We start from the raw sequence: 26,681 nt of genomic DNA on the forward strand, positions 1-26,681 counted from the left end.
AGACTGAGGTGCATATGTACAAGCCCCTATCGCCACCACAACGTCACTTTTACGGACGTTATGGTGGCGATAGGGGCTGCGCCTCAAGTACAAAGCAACGTTAAGCCACTTACCGTGGCTTAACGCTGCATTGTACATAAGGCACCCTTTCAAGCTATGGTTAGCGCGAAAGGTGCGTGCAGTGAGTGTTGGGGTGGGCGTTCCACTGCAAAACCCATTGTATTTGACGCTGCCCCCTATGTACAAGGGTGGCGTACATAAGAGGCAGCGCCAAAATTAAGACCAGGAAAATCCTGCTCTTAAGTTGGCGAAACAAGGAGAAATTAATTATTTTTCCTCGTTTTTGCTTTTTCCACGTGTGCTGCCTTGTGCAGCCCCCATGGTCAAAGCAACATGCCATGGTTTGTTTATGTACATGAAGGTCCCTTCCTGCACATAAACAAACCTTTAAAAAAATGCCATTTTGTCACTTTCATGTGTGCTGCATGACAGTGACAGAATGGCATTTTAGGATTGTTTATGTGCAGGAAGGGACACCTTCCTACACATAAACTATCCTCCACTGCATGCAGACACCCTTGCATTCTAGTGCAAGGGTGCCTGCGTTGGCGATCAGTTGCTAAACGCAAGGCTGCACCACATTCTTGCATATATGGTGCAGCCTTGCATTTCAGAAGTGGAGGAGAGAGACGTTAAGGGATGTATGTCGTTACAACGCATACTTTTACAACGCATACCTTTACAATGCATTTTTTACACCGCAACATCCATTACAACGCATTACATTACAACGCATGCCATTACAACAAATTCTTTGAAACCACCTTTACAACGCATTCCACTACAACGCATACTACATTTACAAAGCATAGCATTACAACGCATACCATTACATTGCATGTCTGGTAAGTATTGGATAGTGTAGGGGAAAAAATTACTATTCTAACTCCAGGGGGTGCAGCAGTAGGATAGTGTTGGATAGTGTAGGGGTAAAAATTACTATTCTAACTCCAGGGGGTGCAACAGTAGGGTAAGTGTTGGATAGCGTAGGTATGCGTTGTAATGGTATGCGGTGTAATGACTGCGTTGTAGTGGTAGGCGTTGTAGTGACATGCGTTGTAGTGACATGCGTTGTAATGGTTGCGTTGTAATGGTATGCGTTGTAATGGATGTTGCGTTGTAAAAGTTTTGTTGTAAAGGTAGTGAGTTGTAAAAGTTGCGTTGTAAGTGTTGTTTCCCGGCGTTAAGCCAAGGAGGCTAATGACACGCTCCGCCACTTCCTTGTACATATCCCCCTGAGTCCCTCAATGTCTATTGGGGCATGAGGCAAGAATGATGGCCATTATCCCTGCTACTTACTCTTGCAGGCGGCCCACTACGGCATTCATATTGAGTGATGCCCTCTTATCACCTCACTAAACACTGATAATATCATGCTGTATATCAAGCATTCAGATGTGGACACAATTATTTGAGAAGTGATTCAATTTAGTGGCATTTTTATCCTCCGTATGAATTGAAACAAATGTGAAATGTTCGGATTGACCAGATTAGTGAACACCATTTAGGTGGAATATCCTATACAATGGCAATTCAGGTGGAATATTTTATATAATGGTAGGAAGATACAATTAAATATGTGGGGTTGTATCCTGATCTCATTCTGTACGCTACCCTGTTGTAGAAGGTGTCTTTCCATTTCTTTTTCCTATCTTTAGCACTTACATTAACTCTAAAAAAATTATACAGTAGTGCATGGCCTGCAAACAGCAGAGTTCAGAAACACAGGGCGGTAATTGTGCTTCCAAGCTCTGCTGACAGAGTTTTTGAGATACCGTATTCACAGTACAGAAAAAATAAAGAAAACTCACACTCCTTTTGCGTTGGCGCAGGTTAAATAGTGGTACAGACCCCTGGGTGTGCAGATTTGTAGATATGTGAGAGTTGTGATGCACCAGTTAGCAGAAAAATAAGTGAAAGAATGGGGGACCTTATCGCTCTTGATGATTGCTGCAGGGGCGGCTCTAGGCTCATGGCGGCCCTTGTCAGGAAGCATAGATAGGGGGCCCCCGGAGGAACGCAGGCGCGGAGGTCAGTGAAGAGGGGGGGGGGGTCAGAGTGTTTGGAAGTGGAACAGAGCCGGAGGCCGCCAAATCCCTGCCAGGGGCCGCCACGCAAATTTGTATCCATCCTCAGAGGATTATTATATTAAGGATATATATTGGCGTGGCGGCCCCTGGGGTTTGGCAGCCCTGTGCAGGTGCACAGCTTGCACATGCCACTTGCTGGGAAGTTTGTAATCATCAAGATTATGGTCCTGCCCAAATTTATGTGGCTTTAAAAATCCAATCCCCTTCCATTAGGCATTTTATGACAAATTGAAATGTTTCCTACTGCACTTGATCTTGGCAGAAAACAAGAGTATGCTGGGATGTAATTTCAAAGCTGATGGAAAAGAATGCTCTAGCAGATGTCTGACTTTCATTTGTAATACTTGACCTTAGAGGGTTAGTTGGCAACCTACTGGTTCTATCCTTCTACAGCCTGGAATCACCTTATAACCGAACACTGCCTTCTCAAAGCGGGTTCCTTGCTGACCGCCATGAGTCTTAAAACAAGGATAAAATATCCAGAGATACACACCAGTGGTCAAAGTCAAGAAAGAAATGTAGGGGAGCTGTGGGCAGAGATTCAGGGATCATGAATAACCAGAGAATTGGGTCAGTGGGTGAAGTCAGAGGTGTGGCTAGAAAGAGCAAAGCATCCCAATTTGTTGTATTTGTTTGGCATTTCATTACCATTTACAGCTTATTACATTAGTTACATTATTTAATTCAACCAGCAATATATGTTTATTTAGGGTTTAATATGAATATTTACATTAAAATACGTTCACAAAGTAGGATACGTTTCAATCACATAATGTCCCAAATACACTTATAGGTGGATCATAGACATTTGTCTCCAAGCCATGCAGTTTCTATCATCATCATTTCTTCTCCCTTTTTCCATAAGAACAGTGCAAACATGGATGTCAAAATATCCTAGTTTGCAAATGTTTTCTACATAATTATGGCTCTCCTATATTTGCCACATAATACATCATGTGCTGCATAATCTGACGATTTTAACTAAAAATGTTTTTGTAGCTCAAACAAATCAAAAGTTACTTATGATGTGACTTGTTTTGCTGCGTAATGAAGACCACTTTGCAAAGCCTGACTAATCACCTTTCTCACTGCTGCATTTGTATGTTACACTGGTACTAATGAGGTGAAAGCTCTGCAGAGACTGTTAGTATGTGTAAAAATGTAAAAAATAAAAAAGTATGGGTTTTGGGGATAATGGCGGCCATCTAGGAGCCAGAGTCACGAGGACCACAGTCGGGATAGCGAGTGAAATGCTGTGACGGTTCTCACATGAAGCTTTGCTGGCGTTGCAGGGCGGTGGCGGTGTACCAGGCTGCCGAGCACTGGAGGACGGAGGCGGCTCTTGAGCAGTGCCTGGACAACGTTTGGGCGCCTCTGCAGCGTGGGAGAGAGCGGTAGACTTCTGGGCCACTGCCGCAGTGAAGTTCCAGAATCTGCATGGGGCCACATGGAGAGTAAGTCTCAGGGGTCCCACATGTAACTCCCCTCGTTTTTTTCAGCTATTTTGTGTACTTTTAAAAACCGGCAATAAAGTCAGGCACCTCTCCAGGTGAAACGCACAGAAAGGGATCGTTAAAAAAAACTTGGATCCTGAATTTAGCTCTCAATCTGGTGATAGTATAGCCAGTGCAGGTATAAATTACGGTATCTGCATGAATTCCACTAAGGAAAAGAGCAGAAGCAGACGTAGGGGGTATCCATTTCAAACACAAGTCCAGGCGTTTCTTTGCAAGGGAGTACATTGTTACAATCCCTGCCGTGCCAGGATAAGTTAGCGCCATCTTCCTACGACTGCAAGGATATCCAGGACATTAAGGATATTACGAAAAGTGCTATGGATCCCAAAGAAGTCGGGCACGTTTCAAGAAATAAGCGCCTGATCCGGGACCCGGCCCTATCAGGGGATGATGTTAACCCCTTGGTAGAAATTGTGCTAGCAAGAGATCAAGAGCCGGATAAGGAGCTATTTACAACACAGGATAGTAAAACAGGTAGTCCCACTAATAGGAAACAAAGAGCCCAGAAAGTCAAGGGAAGAACAGCAGTGGTAGTCTCAATAAGAGCTGCAAAGACGGCTAAAAAAAAGCAGTTAAAGAAAGGATCTAACTTGAAAGTGAATTCCATCACTATGCTCTTTTTTTAAGGTGGAAGAGAAGCCAACCCTAAGACTCGGATCACTTAAATCGGAGAGTGTCACTGAGAGTAGTCAATCGGCATTGTCCTTGCCAATTCTAGCAGTAATGGAATCCCCGAATAGATATCACGCACTTATGACTAAAGATCCGGGACTTGATGAGGAGATATATCCTGAAGTTAGTTAGTGAAGTAGAGGAGCTACCAGAAAGAGAAGGTCACCTGTGACAATGCACAAAGAGCATGGATCAAGATTCAGAAACACCTACACAGGCCCAGATCAGTGATTTGGTGGGTTCACTCTTCAAGGAGATGAAACTCAGTTTTGCAAAATCGGAGAAGAACCAAGAAAAAATTCCGGCCACCTGCATAGCCTTGGAATCCAAGGTCAATGCTTTAGTCAACAGAGTCGTGACGATTGAGACCGCCTTGGAACAGACCAGGGAGGAGGTGAAACTCTGCCAAATAGACATTGATAAGTTGACACTAACTGAAAAGGAACTTAGGGATAAAGTCAAGACCTTGGAAAATAATTCAAGGAGAAACAACCTACGTCTGTTGAATATCCCGGAAGGACAAGAATTGCAGAACTTAAGTGGTTTTATAGTTAATCTGTAAAAAGAGTTTACTCCTGATTTGGACGAAAAACCCCTTGACGAAGACATACAAAGGGTGCACAGGGACGTTTTAGAGTAAATAAGGACAGGAAAAATTCTCGAACAGTGCTTCTTAATTTGAAATCCTATACCTTAAAGGAACATATTTTGAACAAGGCCTTGAAGTATGGTACTCTCTCAAAAGATGGCTTCAACTATCTGCTCTGATATTTCTAAAGCAACAGCAGATAGGCAGTGGGCCTTGGGAAAATACATGCAAGATTTGCGGGCGGAAGACGCTACCGTCCAAATGAAATTTCCAGCACTTTTGCGAATAATGTGGAATAATAAAACATATAACATCAGAGAACCGAAAGAAGTGGAGTCGGTCTTAGAGTAAATGAAAACACACAGTAATAAGCATTAAGAATCAATTGAGCCATGAAAATTATTTTTTAAAAAAAGTTTCAAACTGCGGACCTCAAATAGGGCAACCAGGTCTGCCCAATGATTGAAGGGAATGTTCTCCAGGGAGGGGTTAGTGTTAGGGGTTTTGTTTTTCTTTTTAGCACAATAAATATTCTGTGGGTGGGGAGCATCTGGGAAAAAATCTAAAAAATAATTGTCTGATATACAAAATCAAAAGCAAACAGGTTCAAAGTGAGAGGCAGATTGACAAACTCTTAGCTAAATGGGCGATCTAAAATTAGCGACATGGTAGAAGAACAAGGGGTAGGTTACATTTTTTCAAGTACCTAAAGCTAAAAAATTGTGACATTATCATACAACAAGAAACCCACCTTCTTAAGGAAGAGTGGCTTGAAATGATAAAATGTGAAAAATGGGTTGGAAAGAGCATCTGCAAAAATCAACCCTGTAATATCAAAGAAGTAGCAATTATCATTAAAAAAGTCCTCCAACTTAACATTACTAAGGGAGATGGTAGATTTAAGAGGCAGATGGGCCATAGCCTACATAAAGTCGGGCAATATCTCTTTATCTGTGGTCGGGTACTACGGCCCTAACACAGATGATCCAGCGCCTCTCCAGACCCTTTATGCACAGCTGATAACAACGTCCTAACCAATCATATTAGATTGAGACCATAACATCTTATTAGACCTCAAAAAGGATAGACACCCCCTGGCAGGGCTCTGAACCTCCCTAAAATGAGGGAATGTCTAAATAGACTTAAAGATGACTTGGTGCTAACCGACATTTGGAAACTTAGAGGAGATATGACTAATAAATGTACTTATAGGAATCATAAATATGGTCATGCATCAAGAATCGATTTCTTCCTAATTGACAACATTTTATGAAATAACTTTAAAAAGGTGCTCCATATGCCTGCCCACCTTTCAGATCACTCCTTAGTCCACCTCGACCTAGGCACCAATTACTTGCAGGGAGAGAAAAGATGGACACTGGACCGTACTCTTTTGCTGGACCATCAAGTAATAGATAAGATAAGAGACATTACACTAAATTTTTTTTACAGAGAATATCGATGGGCAGCTCTTTAAAATAGTAATCTGGGATGCCTTTAAAGCCGTTCTCAGAGGAGTCTTAATCGGCCTAGCAATAATAAATAATAATAAGAAAAAACGTAAAGTAGCACAACTAGAGGCTGACATATTAGGAAAACAAGGGAGGTTGGAGCCTGTTTTTTTCTGAGGAAGATCAGAATAAAGTAAAGGATGATATACTGAAAAAGAAACAGGAGTTAGCCTCTTACCTGGAGGAAAGGGTTAGGAAGAGATGGCAGGCCAGTGCTCTATCGAACTATGAATTTGGGACAAACAGTGGTAAACTCTTAGCGTGGAAGCTGAAAACTGAGTCCAACAGAAATAAGATCATTGCAATCTTTTAGGGTAATGGAAGGGAAAAAGTAGAAGACAGGTCTGATATAGAAGATGCTTTTGTTGACTTCTTTCAGTTATTGTATGAGGAAGATCTTTCCCTACACTCTCTGCGGTGGACTCATATTTAAAAAAAGCACAACTCTCGAAGCCGGACTTAGATTCCCACAACTTACTAAATACTGCTATCACAGTGGAGGAGGAGGTTATGGAAGTAATAAATAGTTTGAAAAGGGGGAAGGCGGCTTTAAAGCTCTACCTAGCTTTAAAGGAACCGCTGGCCCTTAAATTAGCAGATCTTTTTAACTCCATCTATTTAGAGGGCTCCCCGATCCCAAAAACTTGGAATGAGGCGACCATCTGTCTGATCCTAAAACCTGAGAAATACCCTTTAAAATGCAAGTCATATAGCCCCATATCACTTCTCAACACTGGCTATAAAATATTCACACAGATTTTGGCACAAAGGCTTGGATCTCTCTCCAATAACCTTATTCATAAAGACCAGAAGCCCAGACCTTGTTATGTATTACAAAGCCTTTCACTTTAAGAATATCAAGATTCTTCTACGTGCACATGAGTTTTAACCTGCCTACTGCAAAGCTGTAACTGATTATGATCAATGTCTTTATAAGTTCGGCCACCCTAAATATTTTAAAAAGATCAGACTGAAGGTACTGAGATCTGCATATAAAATATGGTTTGAGATAAGGAAAATTTGGAATTTCTCGTATTATAGTCTTCCAGCACCAATATGGAATTCACCGGGAACACCAGACTGTTTGAAAGACTCCCCAGCAAGCCCCTTGAAAAGAGCAGGAATAGAGAAGTGGGGAGATCTTCTCGAAAATGGAAATCTTAAGGGCTGGGACGCTTTGGTGGAAAGAACTAATAATGAAATATCGAGATTTAAATACTATCAGATGGCCAGCTGGGCTAGAGATCAAGTGACACTACCAGAACCTTGTTGGAAGCTAGAGGAAGAAATACAGAAAGATCCAACTCGAAAAAGAGTATCAAAGTGGTATTGGTACCTGATCGAGGGGAATGAGGTTGATTTCGACATACCAGACGTCATATGGAAGAAAACCTTTCCGGCTCAATACTTGCAACATCTCTGGCAAGTATCCTGCACTTTTTTATGGCACATTATTGTTTCCTGCACCTCTTAGGAGAAATCATCTTTTTACTTTGCACAGGTCGTATTGGACACCCGAAAATTGTCAAAAATGAATACACAGGTGATGAAAAAGTGTCCTAAATGCAGTGAGAGGAAGGCATTGACATACATATGTTTTATTAATTCCCCCATCTTGATGCCTACTGGAACGCAGTTGGTAAGATTATTGATAAAGTTTTAAACATCCATATCAATCTAAGCGCCTTCACTATTAAATTTGGCATTTTGGACACAGAAGAATCTAATATTATTTAAAGTTAAATTCAGAAACATCTTTTATTTACTTTTATGTTACTAGCCAGATGTGAGGTGTGCAAAAATTGGATTCTTTCATCACCTCCTAAAGTAGATGATTGGTTTAGAGCAGTTTATAAGTTTAGAAATTTGGATAAATTAAGAGGAAGAAGTAAACGTACGTAACACTGGGAACTTTGGGACAGGGCTTATGCGGTAGGGCAGGAAGGGACGTCCAATTATTTAAAATAACGCGATCAAGCAAATTCATGAGTTTCCTTATGGCACTACATCGACATTTAAACTCAAAGGAATTTTGCTGTTTTTTTTAAGACACGGTCCTACCTCATTTCCTTGGGCGTTCCTCTGCGCATGATTAGGAGGTGGCCCTGTTGCTATAACCATGAATATCGTATAAAAGAGGACAAAAAAACAAAAACGTATACAGAAAAAATAATATCCTTTCTGTGTACTGAGGCCTCAAGGTATGTTTACTGGGTAACCCTGTGGATGAAAAATATTTAGGAAGAGACATAGGACATGAATTAACAGATACATGTTTAAAATATACAAAGACAGGTTAAGGTGGTTGTTTTCAATACTAGAAACACACATTTGCATTTTAAGCTTGTTTACTGTCTATACTGTACTCCAGCATTGTGATATACATTTGGGTGTGACCTAGACCTGTACACAATACGAGTCTGTGAGCCCAGCCTTCTGCATGTTGCTTAGGACTGTTTGCTGATCTGAGGCTTCTAGGCACAAAGGTGTTTTGTATCTTGTGGTGGATGGCATCAGCTTTTTGGCATCCCTCTCCACTCACTGCTTTGCAGGTAAATCCTACTGAAGTATCTAAATCACCTGGGAAATGTATTCCATGGCCTTTTTGCCAGCAAAAAGAAGAGTGGCCATGTATAACTTTGTGGTCTTCCACCACTAAAGGAGGACTCGCTTTGTGAGGTTATAGAGCGGAATTCAATATTTAAATTTACTTCAGGATTTTGCAATTTTTTCATTTTGTGGGAGAAATGGAAGACTCTACGAATGGGTATAACGCATACTATAATTTGTTGATGGATTTACTTACATCCTGGTCCTACTAAACAACAGGTCTGGTGTTTTGTAGGCTATAGGTGATATTCATCCTACAAAGATGTATGTGCCCAGTGCTACAAGAAGTAGGAGGAAATGTTCTGCTTATGAGGTGCTTCTTAAGGGTAACTCCCGACTGCACCACACACATATATATATATATTACCTACTGGCGATAGCCAGTAGGTATATATAGTTAGGATTTTTTCTCTATGGAACTTTTGAAAATTCTATGTCTAATAACTTTGGCGTTTGTGGACGGAATTGGCTGAAATTTTCAGGAAAATGGCACATTTTGTTTCTGATCAGCCCCTGAAAATTTGGGGGGGGTTCGTCAAGGGGGGGCTGAGAAAAAAGGGGGGTCCCAAAACGCGTTTTTCCCATGTTAATTTCCATAGGGCGGTTGGCCTCACTTTTAGCCCGAACGGCTGAATGGATTTCCACGAAACTTGGCAAAATTGTAGGGACTGTTAGCCCGATGTGCCTTTGCTAGGTCTCAATATATGTGCTTCAGTGGATTTTGAGAAATTAACGTTTAAAACAAGATATATATCTGTAACAGCGCTCCGGGTAGCGCTCCGGTTCGCGAACTTTTCGCGTATCGGAACTTTGCGAAGCGAAGCTGATTGGCTCTCCGGTGTCTGTCAACATTCTAAACAGTCCGGAGCGGCCGCCATCTTGTCTCTCGGTAGGATCGAGAGACAAGAGGAGGCCAAAACAAACGGGGAAATGAAGGAAAGGGGGCACGGTAGACCCCTTCTGACCCCCTAGGATTGATGAGGGGGATATTATAGAGCCACGCGGGGCCCAAAAAAAAAAAAAAAATCCGATTTTTTCGCCGTAGAGACGCGTCTTGGTACGCGAACCGGGCAGCTAACCGGGCAGCTAACCGGGAAGCTAACCGGCAGTGTAACGGGAGTCTGAGGAGTAGCTGATTGGCTGTCAACATTGTAAACAGTCCGGAGCGGCCGCCATCTTGTCTCTCGGTAGGATCGAGAGACAAGAGGAGGCCAAAACAAAGGGGGAAATGAAGGAAAGAGGGCAAGGTAGACCCCTTCTGACCCCCTAGGATTGATGAGGGGGATATTATAAAGCCACGCGGGGCCAAAAAAAAAAAAAAAAAAATCAGATTTTTTCGCCGTAGAGACGCGTCTTGGTACGCGAACCGGGCAGCTAACCGGGCAGCTAACCGGGAAGCTAACCGGCAGTGTAACGGGAGTCTGAGGAGAAGCTGATTGGCTGTTAACATTGTAAACAGTCTGGAGCGGCCGCCATCTTGTCTCTCTGTGGGATCGAGAGACAAGAGGTGGAAAAGAAAAAAGGTGTAAATGAATGAAAGGGGTAAGGCAGACCCCTCCTGAACCCCTAGGATTGATGAGGGGGCTATTAAAGTTCCCTGCGGGGCAAAAGAAAAAAAAAATTGCGATTTTTCGCGGTAAAGGTGCTTCCTGATACGTTAACCGGGCAGTTAACCGGCAGCGTAACGGGAGTCCGACATATTGTGTTTTTTGAACGTTTGTGATATGTGCACGTGTGGATTTTGTCTAATTAAGGTTAAAAAAATATATATATATCTTTAAGCGTGTTCTGGCGCGCTTACGTTTTGGGTTTGGTTTGCGCTGCAGAGACGATACGTCACGGTTATGCGATGCATCATGAGGCGTCTCACGGGCTACGTGATACGTCACTTAATAAAGAATATATTTTACAGCTATAGATATTAGCTTTTAAAAAACTAATGAAATTCACAGAAAAAACCATAGGTTATAGACCATATATAGTTAGGAATTTGCATTTACAAAACCTTGAAAATTCAATGAAAAAACCATAGGTTATAGACCATATATAGTTAGGGATTAGCATTTAAAAAACCTTATTTTATTTGCACAAAACCATTGAAATTCCATATATAGTTAGTTGCACTAACTATATATCGCGGACCCGCAATCCACTGCTAATGATGTCACATATTACATCATTCATGACATGGTCAGTGACATCACTGATGACATCACTGATGACATCTCAAATGACATCACTGATGACATCACTGATGACATCTCAAATGACATCACTGATGACATCACTGACATCTCATTTGACATTACTGATTACATCACTGATGATATCATTTATGTGATAATACATCTTCAGACTCTAATATAACCATAGATACACTCAGTGTAAACAGGCACTCACAGACTGTCACACATCCATGGAGTTACTCACACACCTAGTCAGTCATGCAAAGAATCAATCACATCTCCATTTCCTCAACTATACAGTTATACACACCTTACTTATTCAAACATATACTAACACATATTTACTCTCTTATACAATCCTTGATACAAGTTCACAATGATTCATACAGCCACTCTCACATTCACTGGCTCTTATGTTCAGTTATTTATATATGTCAACTCTCACATGGAGTGTGTTTTACATATGTACTTACTTTGACATGTAGCACTGAGATATCCATTCACTCACCAATATACTCATGCACACAGTCAACTGTCCATACAGCTGTTTCTACATGCACTTTTGAACCCATACACCTAGGGAATCAACTGCTCACACATCTATGCACAGAGTTATACACCTCCCAGCCACCTACACACATACTCAGTCTCCCATACAAATACTTGGGCAACCATTCAATAACCCATATAGTTTCTGATATAGCTACTGATTTAAACATGCAGCAGTTTACAGAACAACATAAATAATGATTGCCAAATTAAGACACTTTAATCACTAACCCATGCACTCAGTGAGACACATTTAATCATTCTCTCATACAGTCAGTCATGCACCTACTAAATCCTTCATCCAGACACTTATACATCCACTCATTCTTCAATATGTAAGACATATTTTAACTTTACAGAAACATACAGTCACTGGGTGTTGTCATCAGTGATGTCATCAGTGATGTCATTTGAGATGTCATCAGTGATGTCATCAGTGATGTCATTTGAGATGTCATCAGTGATGTCATCAGTGATGTCACTGACCATGTCATGAATGATGTAATATGTGACATCATTAGCAGTGGATTGGGGGTCCGCGATATATAGTTAGTGCAACTAACTATATATGGAATTTCAATGGTTTTGTGCAAATAAAATAAGGTTTCTTAAATGCTAATCCCTAACTTTATATGGTCTATAACCTATGGTTTTTTCATTGAATTTTCAAGGTTTTGTAAATGCAAATTCCTAACTATATATGGTCTATAACCTATGGTTTTTTCTGTGAATATATATATATATATATATATATATATATATATATATATATATATATATAGATATAGATATAGATATAGATATAGATATATATATATATATATAGATATATATATATATATATATATATATATATATATATATATATATATATATATATATATATATATATATATATATATATATATATATATATATATATATATATATATATATATATATATATATATATATATATATTAAGTATCATTCCTTGACTGGCCACTTGTTGTATTTGCCTTTTTTTGAAAATTAAATACATTCAAAATAAAGATATAAATGATAAACCCCTACTTTCCTAACTTTCTTTCGGAAGATATTAAACACATCACCATTTCAGTGTATGGGCAAGTAAGTATGAAACCTCAATAGTAACATTGGCTTTTGATTATATACATTATTTACCAATGTTTTATAATCTCCCTGAAGATTACCAATAGTTGTAGCAAATGCTTAGTACCCAATCATTGGGTGACTTACCTGTGGCTCACATCCCCAGTTTCCAACTTCAAACACAATCGCCCCTCTAGGCTACAGTGACCAAAGGGCTGGTGTTAGATTGGCCCTTTTTGCAAGGTCATCCCCAAACCTATTTTTGCTGAATTAGGTTTTGTTGGTATTAGGATTTATTGATTTATATAGCACGAAGGTGACCCATGGGTATCAGAGCGCTTCACATTTACAATGGGTACATATTAGATTACACTGGTATAGCAGCAGTATTAGATAAATATATATATGATTAAGGTACAGGACTTTCTCACCAGTTACACAAAACACATTTAAGAACTGTTTAGAGTACAAGGTGTATGCATTGGTATCAAACAACATAGTACAGATGTGCGACTTTTGAGTGTTTTACATCAGTATTACAACAATCCATTAATTGTGGTACTGTACAGTTAAAGAGATTTTCGCAGATAACTGGTCATTTTATCTTTTACAATCGTAAATGTCTTTGTGGTCATTTTGTGCAGGCTGTATCTACACAATACAGGGCTATTCGAATTCTGGTTTTTAATCATTGAGCAGACGACGAGCAGTCCTGTGTACGGAAGGAACTTGCTCATTAGGAAGATCTTCGCTTCCCTCTTGAATGTAGCCAAATTTAGAATTTTTCTAATGTTTGGAGGGAGTGAATTCCAGATTCTGGGTGCCGCTCCTGAGAATGCTCTTTCATGTTTTCTTTTTACGAAAGATGGGCGGTTTCAGCAGTAGCTCTTTGGCATTCCTCGCCAGCCTGCTTCCCCCTGATAGCTCAATTTTCTGGGCTAAGTACATTGGTGTTTTGTAGTGGAGTGCTTTGTGGGTAATACAAGCCAATTTAAGTTGAATTCTGGCTTCGTATGGTAGCCAGTTTAGTGCTTTTAGATGTGGGAAGATATGGTTGTATTTTCTAGAGCCTGTAATGAGTTTTGCGGCTGCATACAGACAAGCTTTTAGTGGTGCTGTGGAGATTTTTAATAGACCTGTTAGTGTTGAGCATCAATATTCAATCCTTGATATAACCCAGGACTGAACTGCCACTTTGAGGTACTCCTTAGTAATGAATGGTTTCACTTTTTTGATATAGTTCAGGCGAAAGCGGGCACTATTAGCCATTGATTTGATGTGGGCTTTCATGTCTAAGTTTTTATCAAGCGTGATTCCCAATGATTTGGTCAAGTCACCTAGGGTAGGTGTGCAGTTTAGAGCTGTGATCAGCTTGGTCCATTCCTTTACATTTGTTGGGTTCTTCAGCGGTGATATTAGTAGGAATTCTGTTTTTTGTGCATTTAATTTCAGATGATTGCTGGTTAACCATTTTAATGTCATTATTAAGGTCTCATTCATTGTCTTGACCTCTTCCAGTGATGATATCTTGATATAGATCTGGATGTCATCGCCATACATGTGATAGGATATGTTTGCGTCTCGGAGGATTACTGTAAGGGGTTCGACATAAAGATTGAATAGTGATTTAGATAATGTTGATCCTTGTGGGACTTCAATCGAGTTTGGGCATGATGGGGAAAGCGTCCGGTTGACCAGGAATCTTTGTGTTCTGTCCTGAAGGAAAGACTTAAACCATTTCCGAACATTTCCAGAAAGTCCGATCTTGTCTTCCTGCCGGGCTAGCAATTTTCCATGATTTACTGTGTCAAATGCAGACGACGGGTCAGGAAGAACTAGTAGGCAAGTTTGATTATGATCTAAAACCTGTAGCGCATCATCCACTATATGTAAGATTGTGTTTCCGTACTGTGGCCTGCTCTGAATGCAGATTGGCAGTCGTCCAGCAGGCTAACATTATTGATGTGGTTGCTCAGCTGATTTTGCACACATTTTTCAACTTGTTTGGCAAGTAGAGGAATATTGGTTACTGGGCGAAAGTTATTTGGGTCTGCCGGGTCTGCTGTAGGTTTTTTGATGATGGGTAGGACTTGATCTGTTTTTAGGCACAGTGGTAGGACCCCTTGAGATAGTGAGGCATTGATTATTTTTGTCCATATTGGGACAACAATATGGTTGATTCTTTTTAAGCATTTAGAGGGGAGGGGGTCATTGTAGTGGTTATTTGGTTTGATATCTGAGAGAGTTTTGGCAATGGTATTCTGGTCATAAAGCTTGAGGGTTGACCATTTTGCTTTGTTTTTCGATCTATCATGATCGTCTTTCATGGTAGCATTGTTCTGTGGAGTTAGTTGGCTAGTGAGGTTGTCAGCTGCCATTGTGAGATCTTTTTCAACTGTGTTCGCTTTGTCTGTGAAGAATGTTGAGAATTCCTCGCAGCTCAGTTTAGTTATGGTTGCTTTTTGGGCAGATTTGGCCAATTTATTGGATTGATGCTTTAACATTTTGAAAAGTTTCCGTGGTCTGTTGTTGGCGTTCTATAATTTGGATCTAAAAAATTCCTTTTTGGTGTTGAGAACACTTTTGTTGTATTCATTTCTGATTTTTCTGAGAGTTTTTAGCTGGGGGAATGAAGGGTGCTGTCTCCATTTTCTTTTCGCCAGTCTCAGCTTCCGTCTGTCTTCATTCAATGCCCTTTCTTTGAGAATCTTTTCAGTTTTAATGGCATGGTGGATTTGACTATATTTGTCATTGATGTGGTGTAGTGATCAGTGAGCTTGTTGACGTTCATCACGTTGTCAGGTGGCTTTAGATCTTTCTCACATCTTGCTACAAGTTGCTCAATATTAGGGTCTTTGGTGTCTCTTGTTCATTTCTTAATTTTGACAGGTTGCTTGGTCTTGTTCCTTTTTACAGTGGATATAATAAAGGTTATGGCATGGTGAGCCGACCAATAGCATGGAACAATTAAGTGGATCGTAATATTCTTAACTCTCGAGATTACCCAGTCTAAGGTTGCTCCTTTTGAGTGTGTTGGCAGTGTTCAGGCTTGAGTTAGGTTTAGGTCTGTTAGAAAGTCTTTAAGAGCGTTGACCTGTTTATCATTATTGTCGTCCCAGTGTAAATCAAATTCGCCTAGGAATATGTAATTAGTGTAACTGTTAGAGTTTTTTTTATTTATTTTTTATTTTTTCCTCATTCTGCAATAGAGTGTAACCGGAGTTATCAGGGACCCACTTCTCTGATTTCTGTTCCGTCATGACCCTTGGATTATGGGGTATTCACGCTTTGTGGTTTCAGAGTGGAGTCCCTTTGTGTCCTTAACACTTTCAAGATCGAACTGGGGGAGCTGACCACCCTGACCACTCACACAAGCACAATGATTGTGTTTCTTTTTTTTTTGCCATTGTATAATCATTGGAAATGTGCTGGTTTAACATGAAATGGTCTAAGTAACCTATCAATTTACACACTGGGATCTTTCCCAAAGCTCCCAAAAGTTATATTTCTTGCTGGGTTTGCCTTTTCTGTCCCATTTATTTATCTTATTTATATAGGCCACCCATTCCAAGTGCGTGGGGGCAACCGGCTTTATCCACTTAATGCATAGTTCCCTACGAGCTAATAAGATCAGCATACACAAGAGATTCTGTTCCTTAGATGTTAAAGGATTCACCCCCTCTTGGCTGTTGACCCCAAAAATAACGAGATCCATACTTACAGTTATAGGTCTTCTCAATACTGCTTCTATGATTTTACTCACTTCCTGCCAGAAGCCATCGATCTGGGGGCACTGCCGGAACATATGTACATCATCCGCACCTGCTAATCCACATTTGGGACACACTTTCATATTTGGACCACTGAATTTGGATAGCCGCTTTGGTGTCCAATCGGCTCTGTGGATAGTAAAGAGGTGATTTCTCCTTAGAGCAGCGGATTTCGCAATTGATAAGCATTTACCCATAGATACTTGCCACAGATTTTGGAGATCCAGCGATGGCAGTTCTTTCCCCCAGGTCGCTTCTGGAATTAGGAAGTTCTCCTCCCCTGCTGCAATAAGAGCCCAATACCAAGATGCTATTTCTTTTTTCATCTGGGAATTCTTTATCATGTTTGTTTCAATTGTCTTGTTTCCTGTGTTTTTCTGTTTCGTTGTTTTTGCCCAACTAGTGAGCTGGTAGAATTTGAACTTTTAAAGAGATGCATTTGTTTTTCCAGACAAAGTTTCCCAGTCTATTATCTTGTTGTCCACCATAAGTTGGCCCCAAACTTGAAAGCCTGCTGTTTTCAAAGGTTTAGCCAGATTATCCTTGAGGCATTCTGGAGTTCCTGGGGAGTCCCAAATTGGTGCAAATTCACTGTAATATGGAATATTCAAAGTGCTCCTTATCTGGTACCAAAGTTTTGCCGCTGATCTTAACGTCTTCAGTTTGACTTTTTTTAAGTACTTTGTATGACCAAATTTAAATAGGAAGTACCCAGTGTTTTCGGTCATTGCTTTAAGGTGTTCTGGATACAGACAAAATTGCTTAACAGGATCCTCATATGCTTGAATTGGAAGGCGCTATAATATTCAAATAGGTCCGGACTAGCGATTCCACCTTCTGCCTTTCGTCTTCGTAATTTGCCCCAGGCTATTTGTGTGCTTTTATACACCCAAATAAAACTCGATAATTCCCCTTGTATTTTCTTCAGGGTTTCCCTCTTAAATTCTAAGGGTATTGCGCTACACTGGAATGTGAATTTGGGTAAGATCGACATTTTAATCAGATTAGATCTACCAAGGAAAGTCAAGGGGAGGCCTCCCCATGTTTTAACAGCCTTCTTACCTCCGCCGTTATCCTATCCAGATTTGTGTTGGGCATCTTTTCTATGTTTTTAACCAGTTCTATTCCCAGATTTTTGATTTTCTCTCTGGAAAAGCTGCTATTTACCTGGGTATTCCAACTCATGATTTCCGTTTTTGCTAGGTTTATTTGGTAACCTGATACCTTCCCAAACTCCTTTAAGGATTCCTCGATTGTATTGTAGGATCCTGCATAATTGCTAGTAAAGATCATCAGATCATCCGCGTACAAGGCTATTTTTTTTCATATGCATGATATATAAACGAAATTATTTCTACATGAGCTCTGAGCTTGGTTGCCAGGGGTTCGATATATAAATTGAATAAAATTGGGGATAAGGGGCACCCCTGTCGGGTCCCTCTGTTTAATAGTATGTTCTCTGTGAGACTCCCGTTAACTAAGACCTTGGCTTTTGGGGCTCGATAGAGTTCTTTAACTGTTCCCTGAAAGTTTTCTCCCAGATTATATTTATTTAGTGTTGCGTTCAGAAATGCCCAATTCACTCTATCGAACGACTTAGCTGCGTCTAAGGTTATTATGGTTAGTGGAATTTCTCCGTTTGTAGCTATATCTATGGACATGATGAGTTCTTGTGTTAGGTCTTGCAGGTGCCTGCCCCTTACGAACCCTTTCTGGTCTTTATTTATCAGATTACCCGCAATTTTCCCTAGCCTTTTTGCTAAAATATTAGTGAAGATCTTATAATCACAATTAAGTAGGCTTATAGGGCGATAAGATTCACATTTTGCTGGGTTCTTGCCTGGTTTTAACAAGATGCTTATCTTTGCATCATTCCAGGATTCGGGTGGTTTCTCCTTCTCTATATACATTTTGTTTAGCAGGTTCATGAGTGGGGAGGCCAGGACCTCACATAATTTGGTATAAATCTCATTAGGGAGCGCATCCGGCCCAGCTGCTTTCCCTCTCTTTAAACCTTTCAATGTTTCTACTACCTCCACAATGGTAATCGGGGCATTCAACATCTCTTTTTCCAGATTTGTTACTACTGGAAGTTCCAGGTTTTCCAGGTACTCGTTTAGATCCTCACTTGAGGGAAATATATCTTCCGTATACAAGGAAGAGAAGAAATCAGCAAACTCTTTCTTTCTTAGCGATTCTTCTGAGCTTGAGCTGGAACCATCTTGGGGGAGCATATTGAGTATCTTATTCCTGCTAACGTCGGTCTTAGTTTTTCACGCTAGGAGCTTGCTACACCACTCGCCACATTCATAATTAGCTAGTTTGCTTACTTTCCATCTCTTTCTTACTTTATTCTCTAATACCCCTGTTAACCTTTCCTCTTGGATTCCCTTATCCGCTACCCACTTTCTCTTTTTTTCCGGGTCAAGCTCAGCTTCTATTAATAGCTCTATGTTTTGAATGTTAGATTCCAACGTTCCTATTTCTTGTTTTGTTTTTTGTGATTTGTGTGTCGCTAAGCTGAGTATTTTCCCCCTTATTATTGCTTTGTAGGCATCCCATCTAACTTGCGAGGATGTTCCGTTTTTATTATTCTCAAAATACTCATCCAAGTCTAATTTAAGTGTTTCCATGATTTGTGGGTCATTGAACATAGTGCGGTCCACTGTACATTTCCCTGCCGCCTGTCCCTCGCCCAGGTGAATTTTAAGTAGAACGGCAGAATGGTCCGACAGTAAGGCTGGCAAGTGTTCTACTTTGTGTGTCTTATCAACTAGCATTTTATCCATCAGAAAGAAATCAATTCTAGATTGTATGTTTAACCTTTTATTTTTGAATGTGAAGGGGTATCTTTTATCCCCTTTCTCCTTCCAAAAATCCATCAATCCCAGATCTCTTTTATAGATTCCCAGCCAATCCCTCATTTTAGGTAAATTTATTTGTTTCATTGGGGGCCGACGGTCTAACTTAGGGTCTGGGATTAGGTTAAAATCCCCCCCTAGTATTACTGGGGAATCGAATTGGATAAACAGGTTTTGTAATGGGATGGTATCGTCTAGATTAGGCCCGTAATAGCCTGCTATGGTGTATGGTTTATTATGAATTCTTACTCTAGTGATAGCCCATCTCCCATTTTTATCTAACTCTATCTGCTCAATTTTGGCTTTTGCAGATTTCTTAAAGAGTATAGCGATTCCCTTTACAACACATTCCTGATCAATACATACATAACACTCCACCCAGTGTAATTTTCGTGTAATTTCTTCCCATTCCTTTTTTAACAAGTGAGTTTCTTGTAAAAATTATAATCTCACTGTCTGCCACCCTCAGATACTCCAGGATTCTTCACCTTCTACTTGGTAGTCTAAGCCCGTTAACGTTCCAAGTTAAAATATTTACATTTTTCCCCATCTTTTCCTCATTCCCTTGCCATATTTCCATATTTTCCTGTTGTTGTATGTGACCAACCCTGATGTCTCCTTTTTTCCTTCTTGCATTGTGAGGATATTTTTTCAGTATTTTTCCCTAATTTGCTCCCCACCCCTGTGCATTTTTTTTGGTTTGATCTTTCTTTTGTAGTAAAATATCCCTCCCTGGGGAAGCCTCCCTTCTTTCCTTTCGGGCCTCATTTTAGCCCCTTTGAGCTCCGTGGTTGCCCCTTTCTTACAGAATAGTGCCCTTTTACCTGTATGTTTATATTTCCTCCTATTTGAGTTAACGTTTCGCCTTTAGTTAATGTAACTAAAGGCGTAACTGTTAGAGTTAGCTGTGATGATTTCCATTAGCTGGTCTATGAAAGAGGCATTATCGCTTTGTGGGTGATATAGCGCATGTAAATTGCACCTTTGATTTTCTACAGTTCTTATACCAAAACCTAGGGATTCACAGGATTCAAGAGGGTCGGATTGTATTTGGCTGACCTCCAATATCAGTTTGGTGTATGCATGCTATACCACCTCCTATCTTTTTTGTCTATTTAATCTCACAATATTGTAGTGAGGAGGCACCGTCAGATCCACGAACATGGATGAGGATTCCGTGAGCCATGTTTCAGTTACGATTGTCACGTCGATGTCACTTTATCACTGCTAATCAGTGCTAAAGTGTGTGTGCACTCTCTCCTTAAAACATGGTAACATGTGCTTTACCCAATTGGCCTATTTAATTCATTTATAAATGCCTAGTAAAGTGACACTACTGGTGCTCCGGGCCTGTAAATGCTACTAGTGGGACTGCAGCACTGATTTTGCCTCCCACTTATGTAGCTCTTTAAAACATGTGTCAGGCCTGCCATTGCAGCCTATGTGTGCAGTTTTAAACTTCCATGTGAACCTGGCAAAAAACCTTCCTTTTTAATACATATAGGTCACACATAGGGAAAGCGTGGACAGCCCAGTGGGCAGAGTGCAATGTATTTAAAAAGTTAGACATGTACCTTTGAGTTTTACTTGTCCTGGTAGTGAAAACTCCTAAATTCATTTTCACTACTGCAAGGCCTAACTCTCCAATAGGATAGCATCAGAGTTACCATGTTACATATAATATGTGTAATTTCCAAATGAGAGTAGATAAACAGTTTATGTTTTGTGTCTTGGGAATCGCAATTTAAAATCTTAACTTACTATGGAATCACTGTTGAAAATATTGGGTGGATAAACATAGAACCTCAGGTTCATTTCCTTATGGATTATGACCAATCATAGTCTGGTTTATTCTATTTACAAATATCTGCCTGGCCACTACGAGACAGAAAACCAATTGGTGCAGAAGACGACAATATGATTTGGCATCAGTGGCTGAAATAATTCCTATCTGTCTGATAGAGCACTATGAAGAGTATTGGATATAAAGCTCTTTCTTCAATCTTTTGGACTGAAAAACCACTCTAAGGGCAAAGAAAACCAGCCTCTTGCTTTCCCATACAGTACAAAGGGGGTAGGGGCAGGCCAACCCAGAAAGTTTGCCTACCAAGTGGAAACTCTCTGCTAAAGCTGGAGGATGCAGATGTCCTGGAGTCTAAGAAAGCTATGAATACTTTCAAGAAAATCAGGAAACAGTTGCAGCTCAACATTTGTTCACACTGGAAACAAGTTGCTATTTTCGAGATGTGCATCGAAGAGAGTAACTGCCTAGGTTGCTGCTCAGAGAAGCTCTAAGGGTGCTGATCCTAATGTTAAGTATCAGAAACCAAAGAATTGGATGAGGTTTAGGAGGTAGGTAGAACCTGCATTGGCAAGAACAGGCAATACTTGTTGTTCCAAGATAGGACTATATAACTTGCACTAGAGACGCTACTTATGACCTAGATGTGCTGTGTGCTAGACTGGTGGCAGAAGAGATACTCCAGGCAGACCTTTGCAAGACACAGATTGAGTGTTGCATCCCTAAGGTTTGCAGAAGCCTACCAACCCTGAAAGTCCTGGACTGCCAGGCAAGTGCTCAGTCTCAGTGTGAAAATTCTGAGCTAGTGTGTAAAAGTCAATACAGAGGGGCCATCTTTTCACAACAGTATCCACCAGAGTGTTCCTTTCGCAGTAACCATCTCGTTACAGTCATAGAGCTCAGAAAAGGGGTTACACACACTCATCCCTTCTGACAGAGTGGGGGGAGACACATCCATTCTCAAGGAAGAACATTGTGCCTTAACGTCTTGGAGGCCAGAGACTAACGACACACACATGCATGTACACCTAGTTTTATCATTTAATTTTGCTAAGTTTCTTCCAGTTTGCCACAGTAACAGTATAAAAGAAAGCAATTCTTTTGGGTCTATGCCCGGCAACATCTTGTGCTTGCATTGCCTTTTCACTTGTTGCATTAGTTCCTATTCAGCTACTGTGCTCCCCTCAGTTTGCTATTTTCTCTCTTTCCTGATTGCACAGTTTTCTTCATTGGTTATTACCTGCTTGTTCCTTTCTACCCTCACTGTGCTTTGGTGCAGACCCTACTCCATCTTCTCCTCCTTCTCTAGAATCAAGGTTGGATTCCTGTTAATCCTTCAGTGCACTAGAATATTTGGCTTCAAGGAGGCAGATGAGTTGTTCAATGAGTGATTGCTGAGACCCTTATACACTGAACTCCTGATATTTCATTCTGACACTCATTTTGGGTTCAGCTCTTCATAGAGAGGTGCTGTGTATGCCTGTGAGGAAAGCCACTCTGAGATTGCTGGTTTTCCCAAATGACTGCTATTTTAAAAAACCAAACTAGTGTTACTCGCTCACTCTCTTCCCTATTCCTTTCTCCGGGTTTCTTAGGTAACACTCTGGCTCCTATATTGTCTTGGAGTTTAAGGGAAGGTAGACATTTGCTTTCGCTTCAGTGACACTTCAGAAGATCCCTAAAAAGCACCAGTTTCAGGATGCAACACGTAGGATGGCAGAAGTGAGGGTGTAACAAGAGTCTCTTCAACTTAAAAAACACAAGGTGTGAGGCAATTGAACAACACAAAGGGCTTCATTACGACGTCGGTCAGAAAGGCTACTTCTGTTTAGGTTTAAGTTGCCATTAGGGATCAGCAGGCTTGCTGATTTTTGATGATTTTTGGGAATAGAGGCAAAATTTTGAATGTTTTTAGATACCTGTAATTAACTTTGTTCTCCAGTTATTTTCTCATTTTCTCTTCCTCTCTTCGCCCAGCATATCACTTTAAATACCAATACCATTAGAAACAAGGATTTTTTGAATGAATCTTGACTTTCTGGACACCCAATATTTCCTGTTTTTTTTCTAGGCCCCAGGGTTTATCAACTAGGTATTTAGATTTCTTTAATAATTTCTTCAATGGTGAAGGCATTATATATTTTTACATTATCACGGATTGTCGTTCAAATCATTTAGGTGTGGACTGTTTTTAATACATGACTCTGTTGACTCACTGTTTTTGAGGATGAAGGGCATTATAGATGCACCAGGGTTAAAAACAGTTTTTTAATGCATGACGTTGGTGACTTATTGTTTTTGATCACATGGGACGCTATAGGTGCACTAAGGATAGTAACATGGTCTTGATGCGCGTGTTTCATTTTGCACTTATTTAACCTCTTTACGCTTCGTAATCCCCAATGCATGGACTAGGTCATATCTAAATGTATTTGTTTTTATCTATTAGCGTGGAACGAACAACTTAAACCTTGGTGCGATGCAGTCATTCATCTAATTTACAACTATTGTTAGTAGAATTGCACTGGTAAGATCTTTTGGCCTCTCTATGTGACTTAGAGCCTCTGAAATTTGCAAGCTAATATATTAAGTGCACTTAGAGGATCTTTTCTTTTGTTTGTAATTCTTTCTCTGGATGCATCATTCAAGTCTTGGCTTTGGACTATATATGACACTGATGTCTTTTTTTGTTTGTGTGAAGTCTTGTCATGTTTAACTTTTTTACCCTTGTCTCCTCCTCTTTTATTCCTCTTTTTCCTTTTCTTTCTTTCTTTTGTCATTTTCTCTGCTGTCTACACACTTTTGATCTTAGAAATCTCCCTTGCTATTTATCTTCTACTGCATGGACTTGCAAACCTTCCAGGCCTTGTCAAGCATTTTTTTTAGATTACAAATTCCTTTACAATAAAGGCTGTATACACAAGAAGGTAGTCAAACCAAGGGCATTTAACCTGTATAATAGATTTGTTTGTTGCATATAAGTTGTTGGGTTCTAAATGTTTTGTTGTACAAATGTTGGTTGTCATGTTATTTGGTATGTTAATATTTGCTCCCACTGTGCTTTTTCTTTTTTTTTTTTTTATCTTTACAATATATGTCTCTTTACGCAGAAATAGATACGGTGAATGTGTCCACAACTGCTAGGCCAATTCTTTTTCCTTTTGTTGTATATGAACCTTATTGTTGGGTTCTGTCTTTAATTGTTAAATGTCTTTTGATGTTAAGTGTGTGTTACTCAACATCTTTTATACTTGTTTTAAAAAACTTATTTATGTATTTGTTTTTGGCATGTTTGCAGCCTTGAAGAAGCCACGTATTGGGCAAAACACATTGGCTGCGTGTGTCTGTCTGTTTTTGAGAAGAAAGAAAAGAAATAAAATAAAAATCAACCGCAAACCGGCTTATTGTATACTGCAGAAAACAAATGTGGATATGACTGTGTTTTTAAATTGCCTCTCTTCTTGTGTGTTTCAAATTGTTTAATGTATGACCATCTGGTAGCCGGTCATTTGAGATGGACATTGATCATGCAGTTTTAAATGTGTGATTACTTCAGGTGGTGCAGTGACTGAGTTCCCTAGCTGCCAATACCTTTTCTATCTGCTACTTGAGTTAATAGGTAAGAAGCACAAAGATTTTGGAAGATGTGGGCGTGTTAGGAGTCGCCTGCTTGGTCCTCAATAGAGACTTCCATTGTGCCAGGTGGGCTTGCTATCTTGTCTGTGGATGACTTAGACATTGGACCCTCAAAAGTGGGACAAGAATGTGTGCTGAGGTGATCACTTTAGTGATTGACACCCAGAGGAGTGTACTGACAGAATTCTTCGGTGCTCCAGTGGTATCCGCCATTCTTCTTGGCTGAAATGCCATGGAAAAATGTACTGGTATGAAATGCTCTCATAAAAACATATAACGTGTGGCCCTGATTGATAAGTGAAACATACCTTCATTATCCAGCAGCACGTTTTCAGGTTTAAGGTCCCTGTAAATGATCTTGTTCTGATGAAGATGCTCCATGCCACAAATAATCTGAGCTGTGTAAAAACTGGCTCTTATCTCGTCAAAGCCTGGATTTTCTTCATTAACATTATATATGTGGTACCTGAATAGGTGAATACCATAAGGAAAAAATCAGCAAGCGTTCATGAGTCAAAGCATTTTGTAAATAAAAAACCAACAATCAGCATATCTAACTGTGAATGTTATCTGAATGCAAAGGTAATTTTGTCAGTTAAGAATCTTCCAAAGGTGTTTTTAGTTAACAGAAAACAATATGCATTAAAATAGTTTAATAGCTGCAGGAAACTGAATTTTCAGCTAAGTTATAAAATGTTTACATTTTACAAATAATTTGATTAAAAGATACACATTTTCAAAGCTTAAAATGACTTAAAAAATAAGACAATTACAGGTAGCGATGAGGAGATAAAAACTGTAGCATACAAAACATTGGAAACTTAAAAGCAATGTAAGTCAAAATGGTGCGGCTGACCAGTACTTAGACACATGTCACGGTCACCCAACAGAGGGGCAGGATCAGATGCAAGATGTTGCTTTAGATCAGCACTATGTTTTGAAGGACAAGGACCTAGACTCGATATGTGATGGAGCAAGGTCAGGAAACCTCTTCAGTGCTTTGTCCCGTCAAAAGGTTTTACATTTAACCACGGAAATATTTCTGGATGTCGACAAGGACAAGACCAATGTTTGAAGCTTTAGCCAAAGGAGAGGTTTCTATCTGCAGAGTTCTGTCAGACAGGTGAGTATTTGTCCTGCAGGCAGCAGCAGGGTCTTTTTTCACTTTTTCTGTTCTAGCTTTCTCCAGGATGGTGCCCTCACATCAGTTTTAGAAAGGGAACTCCGTTGTATTTGGTAACAACCCCAAGACGAATCAAATTACATTGTTAACAGTTTCCCATCTATGGGCTTATTTACAAGCCCTTTGCGCTGTCGGTGGTACGGCACGGTGCGTGATGTGCCAGCGGCTCAACCTGTTGCCCGATATTCACAAGGAAATGGAAAGCCACCCTGCGTGGCTTTATGTGTGCTTGTAAATATCACCTCTTCTCATGCAACACTTTCCGTGTAATGGCTTGACATGGGTGTTGCTGTGGGTGTTCCCACGCAACACCCATGTATTCTGATGCATTTCCAGATTTACGAGAAATCGTAAACCTTGAAATGTGTCAGAATGCTACACCAACCCACCAGTTGTGCAGCGAGGTTCAACGAGGAGAAATGTTTTAATTTCTCCTTGTTTTTATCCTCTTTTAATGCGTTTTGCATTCTACTCACGCATGGAAAGAGGAAATCACCTCAATTAATTGTTTTTGTGCAGGAAGGTGTCCTTTGATGCACAAAAACAATCCCGCT

General features: G+C 40.1%; 1 protein-coding gene across 1 annotated transcript in view; it reads right to left on the bottom strand.

Annotated features, from left to right (window-relative positions):
* GRK1 (G protein-coupled receptor kinase 1) overlaps nt 1-26,681 on the bottom strand; it is a 656,045-nt gene that overhangs the window by 411,518 nt on the left and 217,846 nt on the right. Inside the window, exon 3 of the mRNA XM_086933387.1 lies at nt 25,253-25,410. Within this exon, the coding sequence (XP_086789513.1) occupies nt 25,253-25,410 (158 nt within the window). The remainder of the gene's footprint in view (nt 1-25,252; nt 25,411-26,681) is intronic.

The sequence above is a fragment of the Lissotriton vulgaris genome, chromosome 8 (genome assembly GCF_964263255.1).
Source record: "Lissotriton vulgaris chromosome 8, aLisVul1.2, whole genome shotgun sequence".
Taxonomy (NCBI): Eukaryota; Metazoa; Chordata; class Amphibia; order Caudata; family Salamandridae; genus Lissotriton; species Lissotriton vulgaris.